Source organism: Lolium perenne, chromosome 6 (assembly GCF_019359855.2).
Source record: "Lolium perenne isolate Kyuss_39 chromosome 6, Kyuss_2.0, whole genome shotgun sequence".
In the NCBI taxonomy this organism is placed as follows: domain Eukaryota; kingdom Viridiplantae; phylum Streptophyta; class Magnoliopsida; order Poales; family Poaceae; genus Lolium; species Lolium perenne.
In genome coordinates, this window is record NC_067249.2 from 224364788 (window position 1) to 224385031 (window position 20244).

At 40.2% G+C, this 20244-nt stretch overlaps 1 protein-coding gene across 1 annotated transcript; it reads left to right on the forward strand.

Moving 5' to 3' along the window:
- Positions 1-15426: 15426 nt before the first annotated feature.
- On the forward strand, positions 15427-19927 carry LOC127305822 (uncharacterized). Its single transcript, XM_051336349.2, has 7 exons — positions 15427-15569; positions 15683-15727; positions 15818-15935; positions 18365-18424; positions 19030-19138; positions 19218-19434; positions 19602-19927. The coding sequence occupies exons 1-7, from the start codon at positions 15525-15527 to the stop codon at positions 19776-19778; spliced, it is 771 nt and encodes a 256-aa protein (XP_051192309.1). The 5' UTR covers positions 15427-15524; the 3' UTR covers positions 19779-19927.
- Positions 19928-20244: the final 317 nt, after the last annotated feature.

A 20244-nucleotide genomic window follows, 5' to 3' on the forward strand; every position in this document is an offset into this window, starting at 1 on the left:
TCTCTGCCTAAGAATAGTATTGATTCATGGACTAAATGCAAGGATGCTTTTATTGGTAGATATTATCCCCTGCTAAAATTATATCTTTGAGGAGTAGCATAATGAATTTTAAACAATTAGATACTGAACATGTTGCTCAAGCTTGGGAAAGAATGAAATCTCTGGTTAAAAATTTCCCAACCCATGGACTGACTACTTGGATGATCATCCAAACCTTCTATGCAGGACTAAATTTTTCTTCGCGGAATTTATTGGATTCAGCTGCTGGAGGTACCTTTATGTCCATCACTCTTGGTGAAGCAACAAAGCTTCTTGATAATATGATGATCAACTACTCTGAATGGCACACGGAAAGAGCTCCACAAGGTAAGAAGGTAAATTCTGTCGAAGAAACCTCTTCCTTGAGTGATAAGATTGATGCTATTATGTCTATGCTTGTGAATGATAGGACTAATATTGATCCTAATAATGTTCCATTAGCTTCATTGGTTGCACAAGAAGAACATGTTGATGTAAACTTCATTAAAAATAATAATTTCAACAACAATGCTTACCGGAACAATTCTAGTAACAACTATAGGCCATATCCTTATAATAATGGCAACGGCTATGGTAATTCTTATGGGAATTCTTACAACAATAATAGGAGTTCACCCCCTGGACTTGAAGCCATGCTTAAAGAATTTATTAGTACACAAACTGCTTTTAACAAATCTGTTGAAGAAAAGCTTGGGAAAATTGATATACTTGCTTCTAAAGTCGATAGTCTTGCTGCTGATGTTGATCTTTTGAAATCGAAAGTTATGCCCAATGAGAATCATCATAATAAAATTACTACTACAGCAAATTCCATCCAAGTTAGAATTAATGAGAATATAAGATTAATGGCTGAACTGCGTGCTAGGTGGGATAGAGAAGAAAATGAAAAACTAGCTAAAGAGAAGAATGTAGCTAAAGTTTGGACTATTACCACCACTAGTAATGCTAATGCTACACATGTTGCTGCACCTCCTACTAATAATAATAAAAGAATTGGTGTTAGCAATGTTTCCACTTCTAATGCAAAGCGCGAGAAACCGCCTAAATCGCTAAAGCTAAACTTCGTGATAAAGTCGCTGAAATTTTTTCCAACATTGGGGATGATGATCCCATTGCTTTAGATTATAATGGTTTGAATTTTGATGATTGCCACATCTCTGAAGTTATAAAGTTCTTGCAAAAACTTGCTAAAAGTCCTAATGCTAGTGCTATAAATTTGGCTTTCACGCATCATATTACAAATGCTCTCATAAAAGCTAGAGAAGAGAAACTAGAGCGCGAAGCCTCTATTCCTAAAAAGCTAGAGGATGGTTGGGAGCCCATCATTAAGATGAAGGTTAAAATTTTTGATTGTAATGCTTTATGTGATCTTGGTGCAAGTATTTCTGTTATGCCTAAGAAAATTTATAATATGCTTGACTTGCCACCGCTGAAAAATTGTTATTTGGATGTTAATCTTGCTGATCATTCTACAAAGAAACCTTTGGGGAAAGTTGATAATGTTCGCATTACCGTTAACAATAACCTTGTTCCCGTTGATTTTGTTGTCTTGGATATTGAATGCAATGCATCTTGTCCCATTATATTGGGAAGACCTTTTCTTAATGTTGGTGCTACTATTGATATGAAGGAAGGTAATATAAAATATCAATTTCCTCTCAAGAAAGGTATGGAACACTTCCCTAGAAAGAGAATGAAGTTACCTTTTGATTCTATTATGAGAACAAATTATGATGTTGACACTTCATCTCTTGATAATACTTGATACACACTTTCTGCGCCTAGCTGAAAGGCGTTAAAGAAAAGCGCTTATGGGAGACAACCCATGTTTTTACCTACAGTACTTTGTTTTTATTTTGTGTCTTGGAAGTTGTTTACTACTGTAGCAACCTCTCCTTATCTTAGTTTTGTGTTTTGTTGTGCCAAGTAAAGCCGTTGATAGAAAAGTAAGTACTAGATTTGGATTACTGCGCAGTTCCAGATTTCTTTGCTGTCACGAATCTGGGTCCACCTCCCTGTAGATAACTCAGAAAATTATGCCAATTTACGTGCATGATCCTCAGATATGTACGCAACTTTCATTCAATTTGAGCATTTTTATTTGAGCAAGTCTGGTGCCATTTTAAAATTCGTCAATACGAACTGTTCTGTTTTGACACATTCTGCCTTTTATTTCGCATTGCCTCTTTTGCTATGTTGGATGAATTTCTTTGATCCACTAATGTCCAGTAGCATTATGCAATGTCCAGAAGTGTTAAGAATGATTGTGTCACCTCTGAATATGTTAATTTTTATTGTGCACTAACCCTCTAATGAGTTGTTCTAAGTTTGGTGTGGAGGAAGTTTTCAAGGATCAAGAGAGGAGTATGATGCAACATGATCAAGGAGAGTGAAAGATCTAAGCTTGGGGATGCCCCGGTGGTTCACCCCTGCATATATCAAGAAGACTCAAGCGTCTAAGCTTGGGGATGCCCAAGGCATCCCCTTCTTCATCGACAACATTATCAGGTTCCTCCCCTGAAACTATATTTTTATTCCATCACATCTTATGTGCTTTTCTTGGAGCGTCGGTTTGTTTTTGTTTTTTGTTTTGTTTCAATAAAATGGATCCTAGCATTCACCTTATGGGAGAGAGACACGCTCCGCTGTAGCATATGGACAAGTATGTCCTTGGTTTCTACTCATAGTATTCATGGCGAAGTTTCTTCTTCGTTAAATTGTTATATGATTGGAATTGGAAAATGATACATGTAGTAATTGCTATTAATGTCTTGGGTAATGTGATACTTGGCAATTGTTGTGCTCATGTTTAAGCTCTTGCATCATATGCTTTGCACCCATTAATGAAGAAATACATAGAGCATGCTAAAATTTGGTTTGCATATTTGGTTTCTCTAAAGTCTAGATAATTTCTAGTATTGAGTTTGAACAACAAGGAAGACGGTGTAGAGTCTTATAATGTTTACAATATATCTTTTATGTGAGTTTTGCTGCACCGGTTCATCCTTGTGTTTGTTTCAAATAAGCCTTGCTAGCCTAAACCTTGTATCGAGAGGGAATACTTCTCATGCATCCAAAATACTTGAGCCAATCACTATGCCATTTGTGTCCACCATACCTACCTACTACATGGTATTTTCCGCCATTCCAAAGTATATTGCTTGAGTGCTACCTTTAAAATTCCATCATTCACCTTTGCAATATATAGCTCATGGGACAAATAGCTTAAAAACTATTGTGGTATTGAATATGTAATTATGCACTTTATCTCTTATTAAGTTGCTTGTTGTGCGATAACCATGTTCACTGGGGACGCCATCAACTACTCTTTGTTGAATTTCATGTGAGTTGCTATGCATGTCCGTCTTGTCTGAAGTAAGAGAGATCTACCACCCTATGGTTAAGCATGCATATTGTTAGAGAAGAACATTGGGCCGCTAACTAAAGCCATGATCCATGGTGGAAGTTTCAGTTTTGGACATACATCCTCAATCTCAAATGAGAAAATTATTAATTGTTGTTACATGCTTATGCATAAAAGAGGAGTCCATTATCTGTTGTCTATGTTGTCCCGGTATGGATGTCTAAGTTGAAGAATAATCAATAGCGAGAAATCCAATGCGAGCTTTCTCCTTAGACCTTTGTACAGGCGGCATAGAGGTACCCCTTTGTGACACTTGGTCAAAACATGTGCATTGTGATGATCCGGTAGTCCAAACTAATTAGGACAAGGTGCGGGCACTATTAGTACACTATGCATGAGGCTTGCAACTTGTAAGATATAATTTACATGATACATATGCTTTATTACTACCGTTGACAAAATTGTTTCATGTTTTCAAAATCAAAGCTCTAGCACAAATATAGCAATCGATGCTTTTCCTCTATGGAGGACAATTCTTTTACTTTCAATGTTGAGTCAGTTCACCTATTTCTCTCCACCTCAAGAAGCAAACACTTGTGTGAACTGTGCATTGATTCCTACATATTTGCTTATTGCACTTATTATATTACTCTATGTTGACAATATCCATGAGATATACATGTTACAAGTTGAAAGCAACCGCTGAAACTTAATCTTCTTTTGTGTTGCTTCAATGCCTTTACTTTGAATTATTGCTTTATGAGTTAACTCTTATGCAAGACTTATTGATGCTTGTCTTGAAGTGCTATTCATGAAAAGTCTTTGCTTTATGATTCACTTGTTTACTCATGTCATATACATTGTTTTGATCGCTGCATTCACTACATATGCTTTACAAATAGTATGATCAAGGTTATGATGGCATGTCACTCCAGAAATTATCTGTGTTATCGTTTTACCTGCTCGGGACGAGCAGAACTAAGCTTGGGGATGCTGATACGTCTCCGACGTATCGATAATTTCTTATGTTCCATGCCACATTATTGATGTTATCTACATGTTTTATGCACACTTTATGTCATATTCGTGCATTTTCTAGAACTAACCTATTAACAAGGTGCCGAAGTGCCGATTCTTTGTTTCTGCTGTTTTTGGTTTTGAAATCCTAGTAAGGAAATATTCTCGGAATTGGACGAAATCAACGCCCAGGGGCCTATTTTGCCACGAAGCTTCCAGAAGTCCGAAGACGAAACGAAGTGGGGCCACAGGGTGCCCAAACCCTAGGGCGGTGCGGCCCCCCCCTTGGCCGCGCCGGCCTATGGTGTGGGTCCCCTGTGCCCCCTCCTGACTTGCCCTTGCGCCTACTTAAAGCCTCCGTGACGAAACCCCCAGTACCGAGAGCCACGATACGGAAAACCTTCCAGAGACGCCGCCAACGCCGATCCCATCTCGGGGGATCCAGGAGATCGCCTCCGGCACCTGCCGAGAGGGGAATCATCTCCCGGAGGACTCTACGCCGCCATGGTCGCCTCCGGAGTGATGTGTGAGTAGTCTACCCCTGGACTATGGGTCCATAGCAGTAGCTAGATGGTTGTCTTCTCCCCATTGTGCTATCATTGTCGGATCTTGTGAGCTGCCTAACATGATCAAGATCATCTATCTGTAATTCTATATGTTGCGTTTGTTGGGATCCGATGAATAGAGAATACTTGTTATGTTGATTATCAAAGTTATATCTATGTGTTGTTTATGATCTTGCATGCTCTCCGTTACTAGTAGATGCTCTGGCCAAGTAGATGCTTGTAACTCCAAGAGGGAGTATTTATGCTCGATAGTGGGTTCATGCACGCATTGACACCGGGACAGGATGAGAAAGTTCTAAGGTTGTGTTGTCTTTGTTGCCACTAGGGATAAAACATTGATGCTATGTCTAAGGATGTAGTTGTTGATTACATTACGCACCATACTTAATGCAATTGTCTCATGCTTAGCAACTTAATACGGAGGGGTTCGGATGATAACTTTGAAGGTGGACTTTTTAGGCATAGATGCAGTTGGATGGCGGTCTATGTACTTTGTCGTAATGCCCAATTAAATCTCACTATACTCATCATGATATGTATGTGCATGGTCATGCCCTCTTTATTTGTCAATTGCCCAACTGTAATTTGTTCACCCAACATGCTGTTTATCTTATGGGAGAGACACCTCTAGTGAACTGTGGACCCCGGTCCAATTCTCTTTCTTGAAATACAATCTCTTGCAATACTTGTTCTCTTGTTTTTGCAAACAATCATCTTCCACACAATACGGTTAATCCTCTGTTCTGACAAGCCGATGAGATTGACAACCTCACTGTTTCGTTGGGACAAAGTACTTTGGTTGTGTTGTGCAGGTTCCACGTTGGCGCCGGAATCCCTGGTGTTGCGCCGCACTACATCCCGCCGCCATCAACCTTCAACGTGCTTCTTGGCTCCTCCTGGTTCGATAAACCTTGGTTTCTTTCTGAGGGAAAACTTGCTGCTGTGCTCATCATACCTTCCTCTTGGGGTTCCCAACGAACGTGTGAGTTACACGCCATCAGGCCCCCTCCCCTTGGTCCCTCATTATATAGGTGGAAGCCCCAAGTGTTGGACTACAAGTCTCCGAATAAGACCCGAACCCAAAACCTTCCATGTGATAGGGAAACCTACCCAAGGTGGGAATCCCACTTGAGGTGGGATTCCCCCCTTCCATGTGGGGGGGTGGCCGGCCCCTTTGGGGAGTCCACTTGGGACTCCTCCCCCTTAGGGTTGGCCAGCCATGGGAGGTGGAGTCCCTCCGGGACTCCTCCTTCCTTAGTGGTTTCTTCCGAACTTTTCTAGAACCTTCTAGACCCTTCCATAGAACCTTCCGAATCATTTTCAAACACATAAAATGACATCCTATATATGAATCTTATTCTCCGGACCATTCCGGAACTCCTCGTGATGTCCGGGATCTCATCCGGGACTCCGAACAAATATTCGAACTCCATTCCATATTCAAGTTCTACCATTTCAACATCCAACTTTAAGTGTGTCACCCTACGGTTCGCGAACTATGCGGACATGGTTGAGTACTCACTCCGACCAATAACCAATAGCGGGATCTGTAGATCCATAATGGCTCCCACATATTCAACGATGACTTAGTGATCGAATGAACCATTCACATACGATACCAATTCCCTTTGTCACGCGACATTTTACTTGTCCGAGGTTTGATCATCGGTATCACTGTATACCTTGTTCATCCTCGTCTCCTGACAAGTACTCTTTACTCGTACCGTGGTATGTGCTCTCTTATGAACTTATTCATATGCTTGGAAGACATTAGACGACATTCCACCGAGAGGGCCCAGAGTATATCTATCCGTCACCGGGATGGACAAATCCCACTATTGATCCATATGCCTCAACTCATACTTTCCGGATACTTAATCCCACCTTTATAACCACCCATTTACGCAGTGGCGTTTGATGTAATCAAAGTACCTTTCCGGTATAAGTGATTTATATGATTGATGGCGTGTATTTCACACGTTCGTTGGGCAACCCCAAGAGGAAGGTATGATGCGCACAGCAGCAAGTTTTCCCTCAGAAAGAAACCAAGGTTTATCGAACCAGGAGGAGCCAAGAAGCACGTTGAAGGTTGATGGCGGCGGGATGTAGTGCGGCGCAACACCAGAGATTCCGGCGCCAACGTGGAACCTGCACAACACAACCAAAGTACTTTGCCCCAACGAAACAGTGAGGTTGTCAATCTCACCGGCTTGCTGTAACAAAGGATTAACCGTATTGTGTGGAAGATGATTGTTTGCAGAAAATAGTAGAACAGTATTGCAGTAGATTGTATTTCAGTAAAGAGAATTGGACCGGGGTCCACAGTTCACTAGAGGTGTCTCTCCCATAAGACGACAAAGATGTTGGGTGAACAAATTACAGTTGGGCAATTGACAAATAAAGAGAGCATGACCATGCACATACATATCATGATGAGTATAGTGAGATTTAATTGGGCATTACGACAAAGTACATAGACCGTCATCCAACTGCATCTATGCCTAAAAAGTCCACCTTCAGGTTATCATCCGAACCCCCTCCAGTATTAAGTTGCTAACAACAGACAATTGCATTAAGTATTGCGCGTAATGTAACTAGTGACTACATCCTTGAACATAGCACTAATGTTTTATCCCTAGTGGCAACAGCACATCCATAACCTTAGTGGTTCTTGTCACTCCTCCAGATTCACAGAGGCATGAACCCACTATCGAGCATAAATACTCCCTCTTGGAGTTACTAGCATCAACTTGGCCAGAGCATCTACTAATAACGGAGAGCATGCAAGATCATAAACAACACATAAGCATAGCTTTGATAATCAACATAACAAGTATTCTCTATTCATCGGATCCCAACAAACGCAACATATAGAATTACAGATAGATGATCTTGATCATGTTAGGCAGCTCACAAGATCCGACAATGATAGCACAATGGGGAGAAGACAACCATCTAGCTACTGCTATGGACCCATAGTCCAGGGGTAGACTACTCACACATCACACCGGAGGCGACCATGGCGGCGTAGAGTCCTCCGGGAGATGATTCCCCTCCGGTAGGGTGCCGGAGGTGATCTCCGGATCCCCCGAGATGGGATCGGCGGCGGCGGCGTCTCTGGAAGGTTTTCCGTATCGTGGTTCTCGGTACTGGGGTTTTCGTCACGGAGACTTTTTATAGGCGAAAGGGCAGGTCAAGAGGCGGCACGGGGGTCCCACACCACAGGGCCCCGCGGCCAAGGGGGGGCCGCGCCGCCCTAGGGTGTGGCCCCTCCGTGGCCCCTCTTCGTCTCTCCTTCGGACTTCTGGAAGCTTCGTGAGAAAATAGGCCCCTGGGCTTTGATTTCGTCCAATTCCGAGAATATTTCCTTACTAGGATTTCTGAAACCAAAAACAACAGAAAACAAAGAATCGGCACTTCGGCATCTTGTTAATAGGTTAGTTCCGTAAAATGCACGAATATGACATAAAGTGTGCATAAAACATGTAGATAACATCAATAATGTGGCATGGAACATAAGAAATTATCGATACGTCGGAGACGTATCAGCATCCCCAAGCTTAGTTCTGCTCGTCCGAGTGTAAAACGATAACACAGATAATTTCTGGAGTGACATGCCATCATAATCTTGATCATACTATTTGTAAAGCATATGTAGTGAATGCAGCGATCAAAACAATGTATATGACATGAGTAAACAAGTGAATCATAAAGCAAAAACTTTTCATGAATAGCACTTCAAGACAAGCATCAATAAGTCTTGCATAAGAGTTAACTCATAAAGCAATAATTCAAAGTAAAGGTATTGAAGCAACACAAAAGAAGATTAAGTTTCAGCGGTTGCTTTCAACTTGTAACATGTATATCTCATGGATATTGTCAACATAGAGTAATATAATAAGTGCAATAAGCAAGTATGTAGGAATCAATGCATAGTTCACACAAGTGTTTGCTTCTTGAGGTGGAGAGAAATAGGTGAACTGACTCAACATTGAAAGTAAAAGAATGGTCCTCCATAGAGGAAAAGCATCGATTGCTATATTTGTGCTAGAGCTTTGATTTTGAAAACATGAAACAATTTTGTCAACGGTAGTAATAAAGCATATGTATCATGTAAATTATATCTTACAAGTTGCAAGCCTCATGCATAGTATACTAATAGTGCCCGCACCTTGTCCTAATTAGCTTGGACTACCGGATCATCACAATGCATTGTTTTTACCAAGTGTCACAAAGGGGTACCTCTATGCCGCCTGTACAAAGGTCTAAGGAGAAAGCTCGCATTGGATTTCTCGCTATTGATTATTCTTCAACTTAGACATCCATACCGGGACAACATAGACAATGATAATGGACTCCTCTTTTATGCATAAGCATATAACAACAATTAATAATTTTCTCATTTGAGATTTGAGGATTGTTGTCCAAAACTGAAACTTCCACCATGGAACATGGCTTTAGTTAGCGGCCCAATGTTCTTCTCTAACATATGCATGCTTAACCCTATGGTGGTAGATCTCTCTTACTTCAGACAAGACGAACATGCATAGCAACTCACATGATATTCAACAAAGAGTAGTTGATGGCGTCCCCAGTAAGCATGGTTATCGCACAACAAGCAACTTAATAAGAGATAAAGTGCATAATTACATATTCAATACCACAATAGTTTAAAGCTATTTGTCCCATGAGCTATATATTGCAAAGATGAATGATGGAATTTTAAAGGTAGCACTCAAGCAATTTACTTTGGAATGGCGGAAAATACCATGTAGTAGGTAGGTATGGTGGACACAAATGGCATAGTGGTTGGCTCAAGTATTTTGGATGCATGAGAAGTATTCCCTCTCGATACAAGGTTTAGGCTAGCAAGGCTTATTTGAAACAAACACAAGGATGAACCGGTGCAGCAAAACTCACATAAAAGACATATTGAAAACATTATAAGACTCTACACCGTCTTCCTTGTTGTTCAAACTCAATACTAGAAATTATCTAGACCTTAGAGAAACCAAATATGCAAACCAAATTTTAGCATGCTCTATGTATTTCTTCATTAATGGGTGCAAAGCATATGATGCAAGAGCTTAATCATGAGCACAACAATTGCCAAGTATCACATTGCCCAAGACATTTATAGCAATTACTACATGTATCATTTTCCAATTCCAACCATATAACAATTTAACGAAGGAGAAACTTCGCCATGAATACTATGAGTAGAAACCAAGGACATACTTGTCCATATGCTACAGCGGAGCGTGTCTCTCTCCCATAAAGTGAATGCTAGGATCCATTTTATTCAAACAAAACAAAAACAAAAACAAACCGACGCTCCAAGAAAAAGCACATAAGATGTGATGGAATAAAAATATAGTTTCAGGGGAGGAACCTGATAATGTTGTCGATGAAGAAGGGGATGCCTTGGGCATCCCCAAGCTTAGACGCTTGAGTCTTCTTGATATATGCAGGGGTGAACCACCGGGTGCATCCCCAAGCTTAGAGCTTTCACTCTCCTTGATCATGTTGCATCATACTCCTCTCTTGATCCTTGAAAACTTCCTCCACACCAAACTCGAAACAACTCATTAGAGGGTTAGTGCACATTATAAATTGACATATTCAGAGGTGACACAATCATTCTTAACACTTCTGGACATTGCATAATGCTACTGGACATTAGTGGATCAAAGAAATTCATCCAACATAGCGAAAGAGGCAATGCGAAATAAAAGGCAGAATCTGTCAAAACAGAACAGTTCGTATTGACGAATTTTAAAATGGCACCAGACTTGCTCAAATGAAAATGCTCAAATTGAATGAAAGTTGCGTACATATCTGAGGATCATGCACGTAAATTGGCTTAATTTTCTGAGTTACCTACAGGGAGGTGGACCCAGATTCGTGACAGCAAAGAAATCTGGAACTGTGCAGTAATCCAAATCTAGTACTTACTTTTCTATCAACGGCTTAACTTGGCACAACAAAGCACAAAACTAAGATAAGGAGAGGTTGCTACAGTAGTAAACAACTTCCAAGACACAAAATAAAAACCAAGTACTGTAGTTAAAACATGGGTTGTCTCCCAAGAAGTTCTTTCTTTATAGCCATTAAGATGGGCTCAGCAGTTTTGATGATGCACTCGCAAGAAATGGTATTTGAAGCAAAAGAGAGCATCAAGAGGCAAATTCAAAACACATTTAAGTCTAACATGCTTCCTATGCATAGGAATCTTGTAAATAAACAAGTTCATGAAGATCAAAGTGACAAGCATAGGAAGATAAAACAAGTGTAGCTTCAAAAATTTCAGCATATAGAGAGGCATTTTAGTAACATGAAAATTTCTACAACCATATTTTCCTCTCTCATAATAACTTTCAGTAGTATCATGAGCAAACTCAACAATATAACTATCACATAAAGAATTCTTATCATGAGTCTCATGCATAAAATTATTACTCTCCACATATGCATAATCAATTTTATTAGTTGTAGTGGGAGCAAATTCAACAAAGTGGCTATCATCATATATAGGAGGCGTACTATAATCATAAAAGAAAATTTTCTCCTCAATGCTTGGGGGACTAAAAAGATCATGCTCATCAGAGCCAGCTTCCCCAAGCTTTGATTTTTCCATAGCATTAGCAACAATGGTGTTCAAAGCATTCATAGTAATAACATTCTCATTAGCATGCATATAAAGTTCCATGGGTTTTTTAATTCTCTCTTCAAACACATCATGTCCTAATTCAAGATAAAGTTCATAAAGATCTCTCATATTTTTGTTGTTTTCCATTATGCTTAACTAGTGAAATAAAAACATGCATGATATTAAGTAAAGTAAAACAAGTAACTAATTTTTTTTGTGTTTTTAATATGGCAAACAAGACAGCAAATAAAGTAAAGCTAGCAACTAATTTTTTTGTATTTTGATTTAGTGCAGCAAACAAAGTAGTAAATAAAACTAAGCAAGACAAAAACAAAGTAAAGAGATTGAGAAGTGGAGACTCCCCTTGCAGCGTGTCTTGATCTCACCGAACAACGGCGCCAGAAAATATGCTTGATGGCGTGTATTTCACACGTTCGTTGGGCAACCCCAAGAGGAAGGTATGATGCGCACAGCAGCAAGTTTTCCCTCAGAAAGAAACCAAGGTTTATCGAACCAGGAGGAGCCAAGAAGCACGTTGAAGGTTGATGGCGGCGGGATGTAGTGCGGCGCAACACCAGAGATTCCGGCGCCAACGTGGAACCTGCACAACACAACCAAAGTACTTTGCCCCAACGAAACAGTGAGGTTGTCAATCTCACCGGCTTGCTGTAACAAAGGATTAACCGTATTGTGTGGAAGATGATTGTTTGCAGAAAACAGTAGAACAAGATTGCAGAGATTGTATTTCAAGAAAGAGAATTGGACCGGGGTCCACAGTTCACTAGAGGTGTCTCTCCCATAAGACGAACAGCATGTTGGGTGAACAAATTACAGTTGGGCAATTGACAAATAAAGAGAGCATGACCATGCACATACATATCATGATGAGTATAGTGAGATTTAATTGGGCATTACGACAAAGTACATAGACCGTCATCCAACCGCATCTATGCCTAAAAAGTCCACCTTCAAAGTTATCATCCGAACCCCTCCGGTATTAAGTTGCTAACAACAGACAATTGCATTAAGTATTGCGCGTAATGTAACTAGTGACTACATCCTTGAACATAGCACTAATGTTTTATCCCTAGTGGCAACAGCACATCCATAACCTTAGTGGTTCTTGTCACTCCTCCAGATTCACAGAGGCATGAACCCACTATCGAGCATAAATACTCCCTCTTGGAGTTACTAGCATCAACTTGGCCAGAGCATCTACTAATAACGGAGAGCATGCAAGATCATAAACAACACATAAGCATAGCTTTGATAATCAACATAACAAGTATTCTCTATTCATCGGATCCCAACAAACGCAACATATAGAATTACAGATAGATGATCTTGATCATGTTAGGCAGCTCACAAGATCCGACAATGATAGCACAATGGGGAGAAGACAACCATCTAGCTACTGCTATGGACCCATAGTCCAGGGGTAGACTACTCACACATCACACCGGAGGCGACCATGGCGGCGTAGAGTCCTCCGGGAGATGATTCCCCTCTCCGGCAGGGTGCCGGAGGTGATCTCCTGGATCCCCCGAGATGGGATCGGCGGCGGCGGCGTCTCTGGAAGGTTTTCCGTATCGTGGTTCTCGGTACTGGGGTTTTCGTCACGGAGACTTTTTATAGGCGAAAGGGCAGGTCAAGAGGCGGCACGGGGGTCCCACACCACAGGGCCGCGCGGCCAAGGGGGGGGGGGCCGCGCCGCCCTAGGGTGTGGCCCCTCCGTGGCCCCTCTTCGTCTCTCCTTCGGACTTCTGGAAGCTTCGTGAGAAAATAGGCCCCTGGGCTTTGATTTCGTCCAATTCCGAGAATATTTCCTTACTAGGATTCGAAACCAAAACAAGCAGAAACAAAGAATCGGCACTTCGGCATCTTGTTAATAGGTTAGTTCCAGAAAATGCACGAATATGACATAAAGTGTGCATAAAACATGTAGATAACATCAATAATGTGGCATGGAACATAAGAAATTATCGATACGTCGGAGACGTATCAATGATCTCATGGTCATAAGGACTAGGTAACTATGTATCGAAAGCTTATAGCAAATAACTTAATGACGTGATCTTATGCTACGCTTAATTGGGTGTGTCCATTACATTATTCATATAATGATATAACCTTGTCATTAATAACATCCAATGTTCATGATTATGAAACTAATCATCTATTAATCAACAAGCTAGTTAAGAGGCTTACTAGGGACTCATTTGTTTGTTTACATAACACACATGTATCAATGTTTCGGTTAATACAATTATAGCATGGTATATAAACATTTATCATAAACATAAAGATATATAATAACCACTTTTATTATTGCCTCTTGGGCATATCTCCAACACTTTTTTGGAGGTAATCATACGGTAAGATGTACGTGCGTTCATGAAAGTAAGTTTATGTACGTATTTGCAAGCATTTACATAAGTAATTTATTTTAAAAAAATCATTTGACACATGGAATGACCGAAAAGCAACATAAAAAAATTAGATGATAAAAAAACTGAAACCACATTCGTTGGGAGGATTTGGTTCTTGTTCCTATCAGCAAAAAAAAATTCTGGCGGGCGAACTGTAAAAGAAAACCTTGAAGTATACTTGACCATGTGTCGGACCGACGAAAGCCCAACGCTGGAAAATCAAGCCCAAGCTCGACCCGACCCGATCAAATACCCAGAAAGCCCTCGGGCCATAGTGTTAAATGTGGTTTTTGGGCTACCCATGCCTGGCACGCCTCAGCTGTCGGCAAAACCTATACACCGACCAGGTCGGTGGCTACCGGCCACCGCACACCCCCTGGTCGGGTATGGGCCAAGCCCATTTGGGTCTGTTTAGCCTGTGCATTCGTTTTTGCTTTTTCTTTTTCTTTTCTGGTTTCTTTTTCTGTTTTCTGTTTTCTGTTTTCTTTTCTTTTTTCTGTTTTTAGTTTTGTTTAAATTTTTTTAGATTCGAAAATTTTAATTTTTATAAATTGTTCAAATTGAAGAAAAAATTAAAAAATGTTCAAATTTGAAAACCGTTCAAATTTAAAAACTGTTCAAATTTAAAAAACGTTCAAATATGAAATTTGTTCAAATTCAAAAGTTGTTTAAAATTTTAAAATGTTAAATTTAAAATTTGTTCAAATTTAAAAAATGTTCAAATGTAAAATTTGTTCAAATTTAAAATTTGTTCACATCGAAAATTGTTCAAAGTAGAAAATTGTTCAAATTAAAAAATGTTCAAATTAGAAAATAGTTTAAACTTAAAATTGTTCAGATTAGAAAATTGTTGAAACTTAAAATTATTCAAATTTAAAATTTGTTCCAATTTGAAAATTGTTCAATTTTTTTAAAAAAAAGCGAAAATCTTTTAAAAATTATTCAAAGCAGAGATGCTCAATTTAAAATTTTAAAGTATTCAGATTTTGATAATTTTTTATTTTTCAAAAATATTAAAATAGTAAAAATTTAACAAATAGAAAAGAAACGAAAAAAGAAAATCCTACATGTTTCTGTTGGGCCGGGCCCAGTAAGCCACGCCGGGGGCGTACATTCATCCGAACAACGATCAAACTAAATGCGCCGAGCCCATATACGCCCGGGGGGGAGGGGGTGTGCGGTGCGTTCCCCCGCACCGACCAGCTCGGCGTATAGGAGCTCCCCAGCTGTCGGGCGAACATTTTCAGGCTCAGGTCTGGCTTTTTCGGGCCGGGTTGCCCATGGCCAGGGCTACCTCAAGTCTCGAAGTCAAACAAGTAGGATCCAATAATTTCGGCCCAATAGCACATGAAGGTCCATGGAAATTGAAGCCCTAAATCTGAGGCTGCTTCCTCTTCCACGGTTCCTCTCCGGCTCTCCCAGTCTTCCTCCACTACTGCAGCGAGAGGCGCGGCGCGGCGATGGCGACGAAGCTGAAGGACGTCTTCGGGCAGATACTGGGCAAGGTTCGCCGGATCATCCCCACTAGACGCCCTAATTGCTCCTCTCATGGTCTCGTTTCGTCCCTCCTAGTGCCGTTCACCTGTGGGAATGACGGGGGTTTCTTTCGCAATTGCAGAGGGGGGAGGCGGTCCGGGAGCTGAATGTCTCCATGCGGGCCAAGGTTCGCAAGAGGCGCGCATCGCCGCTGCCCTACTCTTCTTCTTGTTTCGGTTGATGGTTTCTTGATCTGGGTGCGCTACTGGTGCTTCAGGGGAACATGACCCAACGGCAGGACACGATGCTCCGGGCCTGCTCGATCTTCACCAACATGAGCTACACCGTGGCCACTTCGCTGGTCGGCTTCACTACATCGTTTGCTGCCGCTCAAGGTAAACAACCCCCCATTCGATCTGTGAGGCCGTTAATTGGCTTACAAATTGCAATAGTGCTGAATGAGAAACAGTCGGTTAACCTGTTGTTATAGCTTAGCCTGCAGCGTAAGCTATTGCCACTTCGTAGAGTTGTGCTATGAATTTGAGTGTGTTCTCAAATGATGGAAATTGTGCTTTATTAGAATAAAACTAGAGTGCCATCTGTTTCGAGTCCCCTCTTGATGTCTTCTATGCAAGAGCCAGTCCAGAACAGTTTGTGGAAAATACAGCACCGACACATGGCAACGTTATGGCAATATGATGTTCGGTTTTGCTAAATTTGACTACGTCGCCTGAGGTTTTCTTATGTCTAAGTCTACACCCTGAGCAGTATAGTGCCTCTGCGTTGAGATTTGTGCAGGGGTTGCGGGAAATTAATATTAGACCGGATGGCTTGCATCATCTACTTAGTCATAAGAAATTCTTAGTCAACTTATGGACAATCTCAGTTGATGTGGTATGTATATAGTAATGTGTAATAGATCTTAACATAATCGTCTATGTTAAACGTGCCAAACACTGAAACACTGTAGAAATCATAAAGAGTTGTGCATGTCTAATTCAGTAATTCTCGTTTCCTTACACCAACCATATTATGGTGTGGCGTTATGCCAATAGTAGTATTTATCAAGCATGCACATGGAAACCTTCTGGCAGCCCAACAGCCTAGAGTGATTTTTTAAATTTTACATCATAAAAATAGAGGTGAGGATATGTAAAAACTGATATACAACTGTTAGATAGTGACAGTTTTCTCTGATGTGCCATGTGCTCTCCGATGAACTGTGTTGTTCAAATTGCAAGATATTCCTCTGTTCCCTTTTCCTGGCCAGTACACACCGTTCTTCTTTTGATATTAACAAGTGCTTGAGCGTACCTGAGAAATTGGTGGCCCAGTGCAAAATCTAAAATTAAGCCCTTAGTCTTACCTACTTAGGAAAACATAGTGTTCATACCACACTACAATGCTCTCTACTAATTACATCTTGTAATCAGTTGATCTTGCCACCTTAATTTCTAATCTATGTATCTTAATGTTGTATTTTAGCAAATTCACTACTCTTAAGTTCCACCTCAAGACAATTGCAAGAAGACATGAAGCTCTTATTATGGAGTGCAGTGTTGGGAAGTAGACAAAAGATAAAATGTCCAATCACATGCTTGCAATTCATCCAGAAAATCTAGAGCTTCTTTATATCGCAAGAGTGAAAAGTATATGAATGGAAAAACAAATTGACAGCACTACATAACGGTCTTGAAAGAGTCCCATTAAACTTGGGCACATGTAAGGAATCTGTATACATCTAACTTTTTTTAAGTATCAGAACCATGCATACATTTTGTGAAGATCCTACCATGGCCTTCAAATAGGTTCTGGGGAAAGATAATAAATACTCCCTTGTCCCATCATATAAGATGTTATTACAAGCAATATAGGAGTATAATGGTTGTAATGACGTCTTATATTATGGGTCAGAGGGGAGTAAAAAATTACCTGATTTTATACTTTTTGTTTTGAATCTACAGTTCGCATGTTGCTATTTTTTCTCCGTGTAACCACAATTTACTGGTGAGAGCTTGGCAAGAGAAACGTGGACATGAATTTAACCTTTTGCTCTTGGCTGCATCTTCTACACTCAAGTTATCTTATTTTAGTTTAATTTGCACAAACGCGCATGATCAAGAACCAAAACAAGCCTCAGGGCACATAAAACGTCTGGTTATTTGCTGCACAATAATTGAACTAATATTTAATTTAGCCTAACTAATATATATTCTCAAGAAAAATCGCTGGCCTAATTTCTTGGGAGGCATGTGTGGGTGCTCACCCTGCATGTGCCATGATACATGCCAAGTGTTGTCAGTAAACAATGCTATGTATTTTGTCGTTCTTATTACTTAAAAGGATATTGATGTGCCTATTTATGTTATTATGTATGCCTGCAACACCTTGCCTCTGTTTTATAAACCATTGTGGCCTGTAGTTTGGGTTGTGGCATGTATCATGTGCCATGATACATGCCAAGTGTTGTCAGTAAACAATGTTATCTATTTTGTCGTTCTTATTACTTAAAAAGGATATTGATGTGCCTATTTATGTTATTATGTATGCCTGCAACACCTTGCCTCTGTTTTATAAACCATTGTGCCATGTAGTTTGGGTCGTATATGCGTCGTTTGAGCTTATCCGTATTCTATTAATACGTAAGTGGCTTTTCTTTAGAAGTAACACCTATTTCCTTTCGAATAAATTGAAACAGATTACTTTCAGTGCAAATCAAACTTCTGTGATTAAATTATGCTGCAAATACTGTCACTGTTGAGCTTCCTGTCAGGGACTTGCTGTTGGTACCACACATGCTTACATATTTTTTTCTGTTTTGCAGTACATAAAATTGTTGGAGGTCAACCTGTGCCTCGACTATTAAGGCTTGGAGTGAGTGCTGGTAAGGCTATGAACCTGGTACTGGCCCTTGTGTTGGAAGTGGCATTCAAATGCATAGTCAAGCTATATATTTTCCAGTTCTTAAAATATACGGTCGATGGTACAACTTTCCGACCATTCCCAGAGCTAGTAAATCTTGGTTTGCCATTTGTATTTCAAATTTTGAAATTTAACTGATATTGATTTAGCCTTACTTGGAATTGGAAACAATTTTGGGAACACAATAACAATATATACCAGTTATTGGACTTCTTCAAGGTTGCTTTCGTAATTCATATTGCAAAAATTCTAGTTGGAAGGGCACGTGTTGGTTTCTCCCAGTTTTGTGCCTTATTACCCTCTGTTTACTGTAAAAACAACTTGGCTTAGTTGAGGAAGCATGCAGTTTTTTAGATACAGGCATCAGTAGATGATCGGCCAAAAGATTTAAATTAAATTGAACCTTCTAGCTGCTAGACTATTTTTCTTGGCCTGACAGAAAAATGGGTCTAGTGAATGACCTTGGTTACTACCTTCAAAATTATTGGTGAATTGAGTCTTGTTTGTTCTTGTGTGTGCACTAAACATTTTTCTAGTGGAATGATAATCTGATGAACGATATTCCAGGTGCTGGTTTGATTGCAGGGCAGATGGTGTACTATAGATCGTTGCATACATGTACTTTATACTTATTGAACAAAGGAGATGAACGGTTGAAAACAGAGCTATCTACTATGTGCGGTTTGTGAAGTCACGATACTTTACTTTTGCTGTGTCAGGTGTAGTAGCTAGCTAACTGATTGTTTCACTTGCAGAATACTTACTAAGCATAGTGATGAGAAATCATCGGTTGAAGCAGTACGGAGGCATTTTTATGCCGAGGAGCTCTACACTGATCAGCATAAACTAGAGTTCAGGTGGATCCCACGTAACATGTATATTGACGGCACCTATGTGGAAAGGCAGGAGACTGAAGCAAACAACTCGGCAGATAAGGCCAAAACAATATCTGCCGAGACGACGGTAAAAAACGTAAGTTATAACTAATCTTGAAGTTTATCAGAACTCAGAACACAAAGAGGCATCCTTGTTTTATGGAGGGAAATCTATGCATCTTTTTGCATGCAAAAGCTTATGCCTTTTTTGCATTATACTAACAGAAGTAAAATCACAGCATCATTTTATGTTTATGTTTGTAGACATCATTTGGGAATCTCATGGATGACCCACTGGCCTGTATACTGGGTTTTCCAGACAACAACATGGAGAATCAGGATGATAGTACCCCTAAGCGCACAACTACTATACTCAGGAGAAGGGACTCACGAGCTCGGAGGAGAAGACATCGACATCATCACCAGCATGCAACATTGTGAAGGTCCGATTGGATCACCTCTGTACTTGGACCAGAGATATTTGCTGGTCCAATATTACCACTTCCATTTGACAATTTCGCAAAACACAATTTGGATATATTCTATAAAGAGACCATGGGAGTAGGCTTTCTCGTGTTCTTTTCATTGCACTAACTCAGCGTGCTGCCTATTGTACTGTGAACCGTAGAATGTACTGTTCCATGCACTTTAGTGCCCAATCCGGATAGTCCATTGTAGAACCAATGGCTTGAAATCATCCAAGAGTTAGGCTACTGTAATCCGTAGAGAGGAAAGGAGAACAAATACAGAAGAACTGAACAAGACTGCGGTGACAGGCCACATTCAAACAGAGATCCACGCTTGATGAACAAAAGCAACTGGATTCAGGAACACTGGATGAACAAAAGGAGCTGGATTCAGGATGTATTCGTTCTTCCAACAACTGCAACTTAGTTGAATTTGCTAG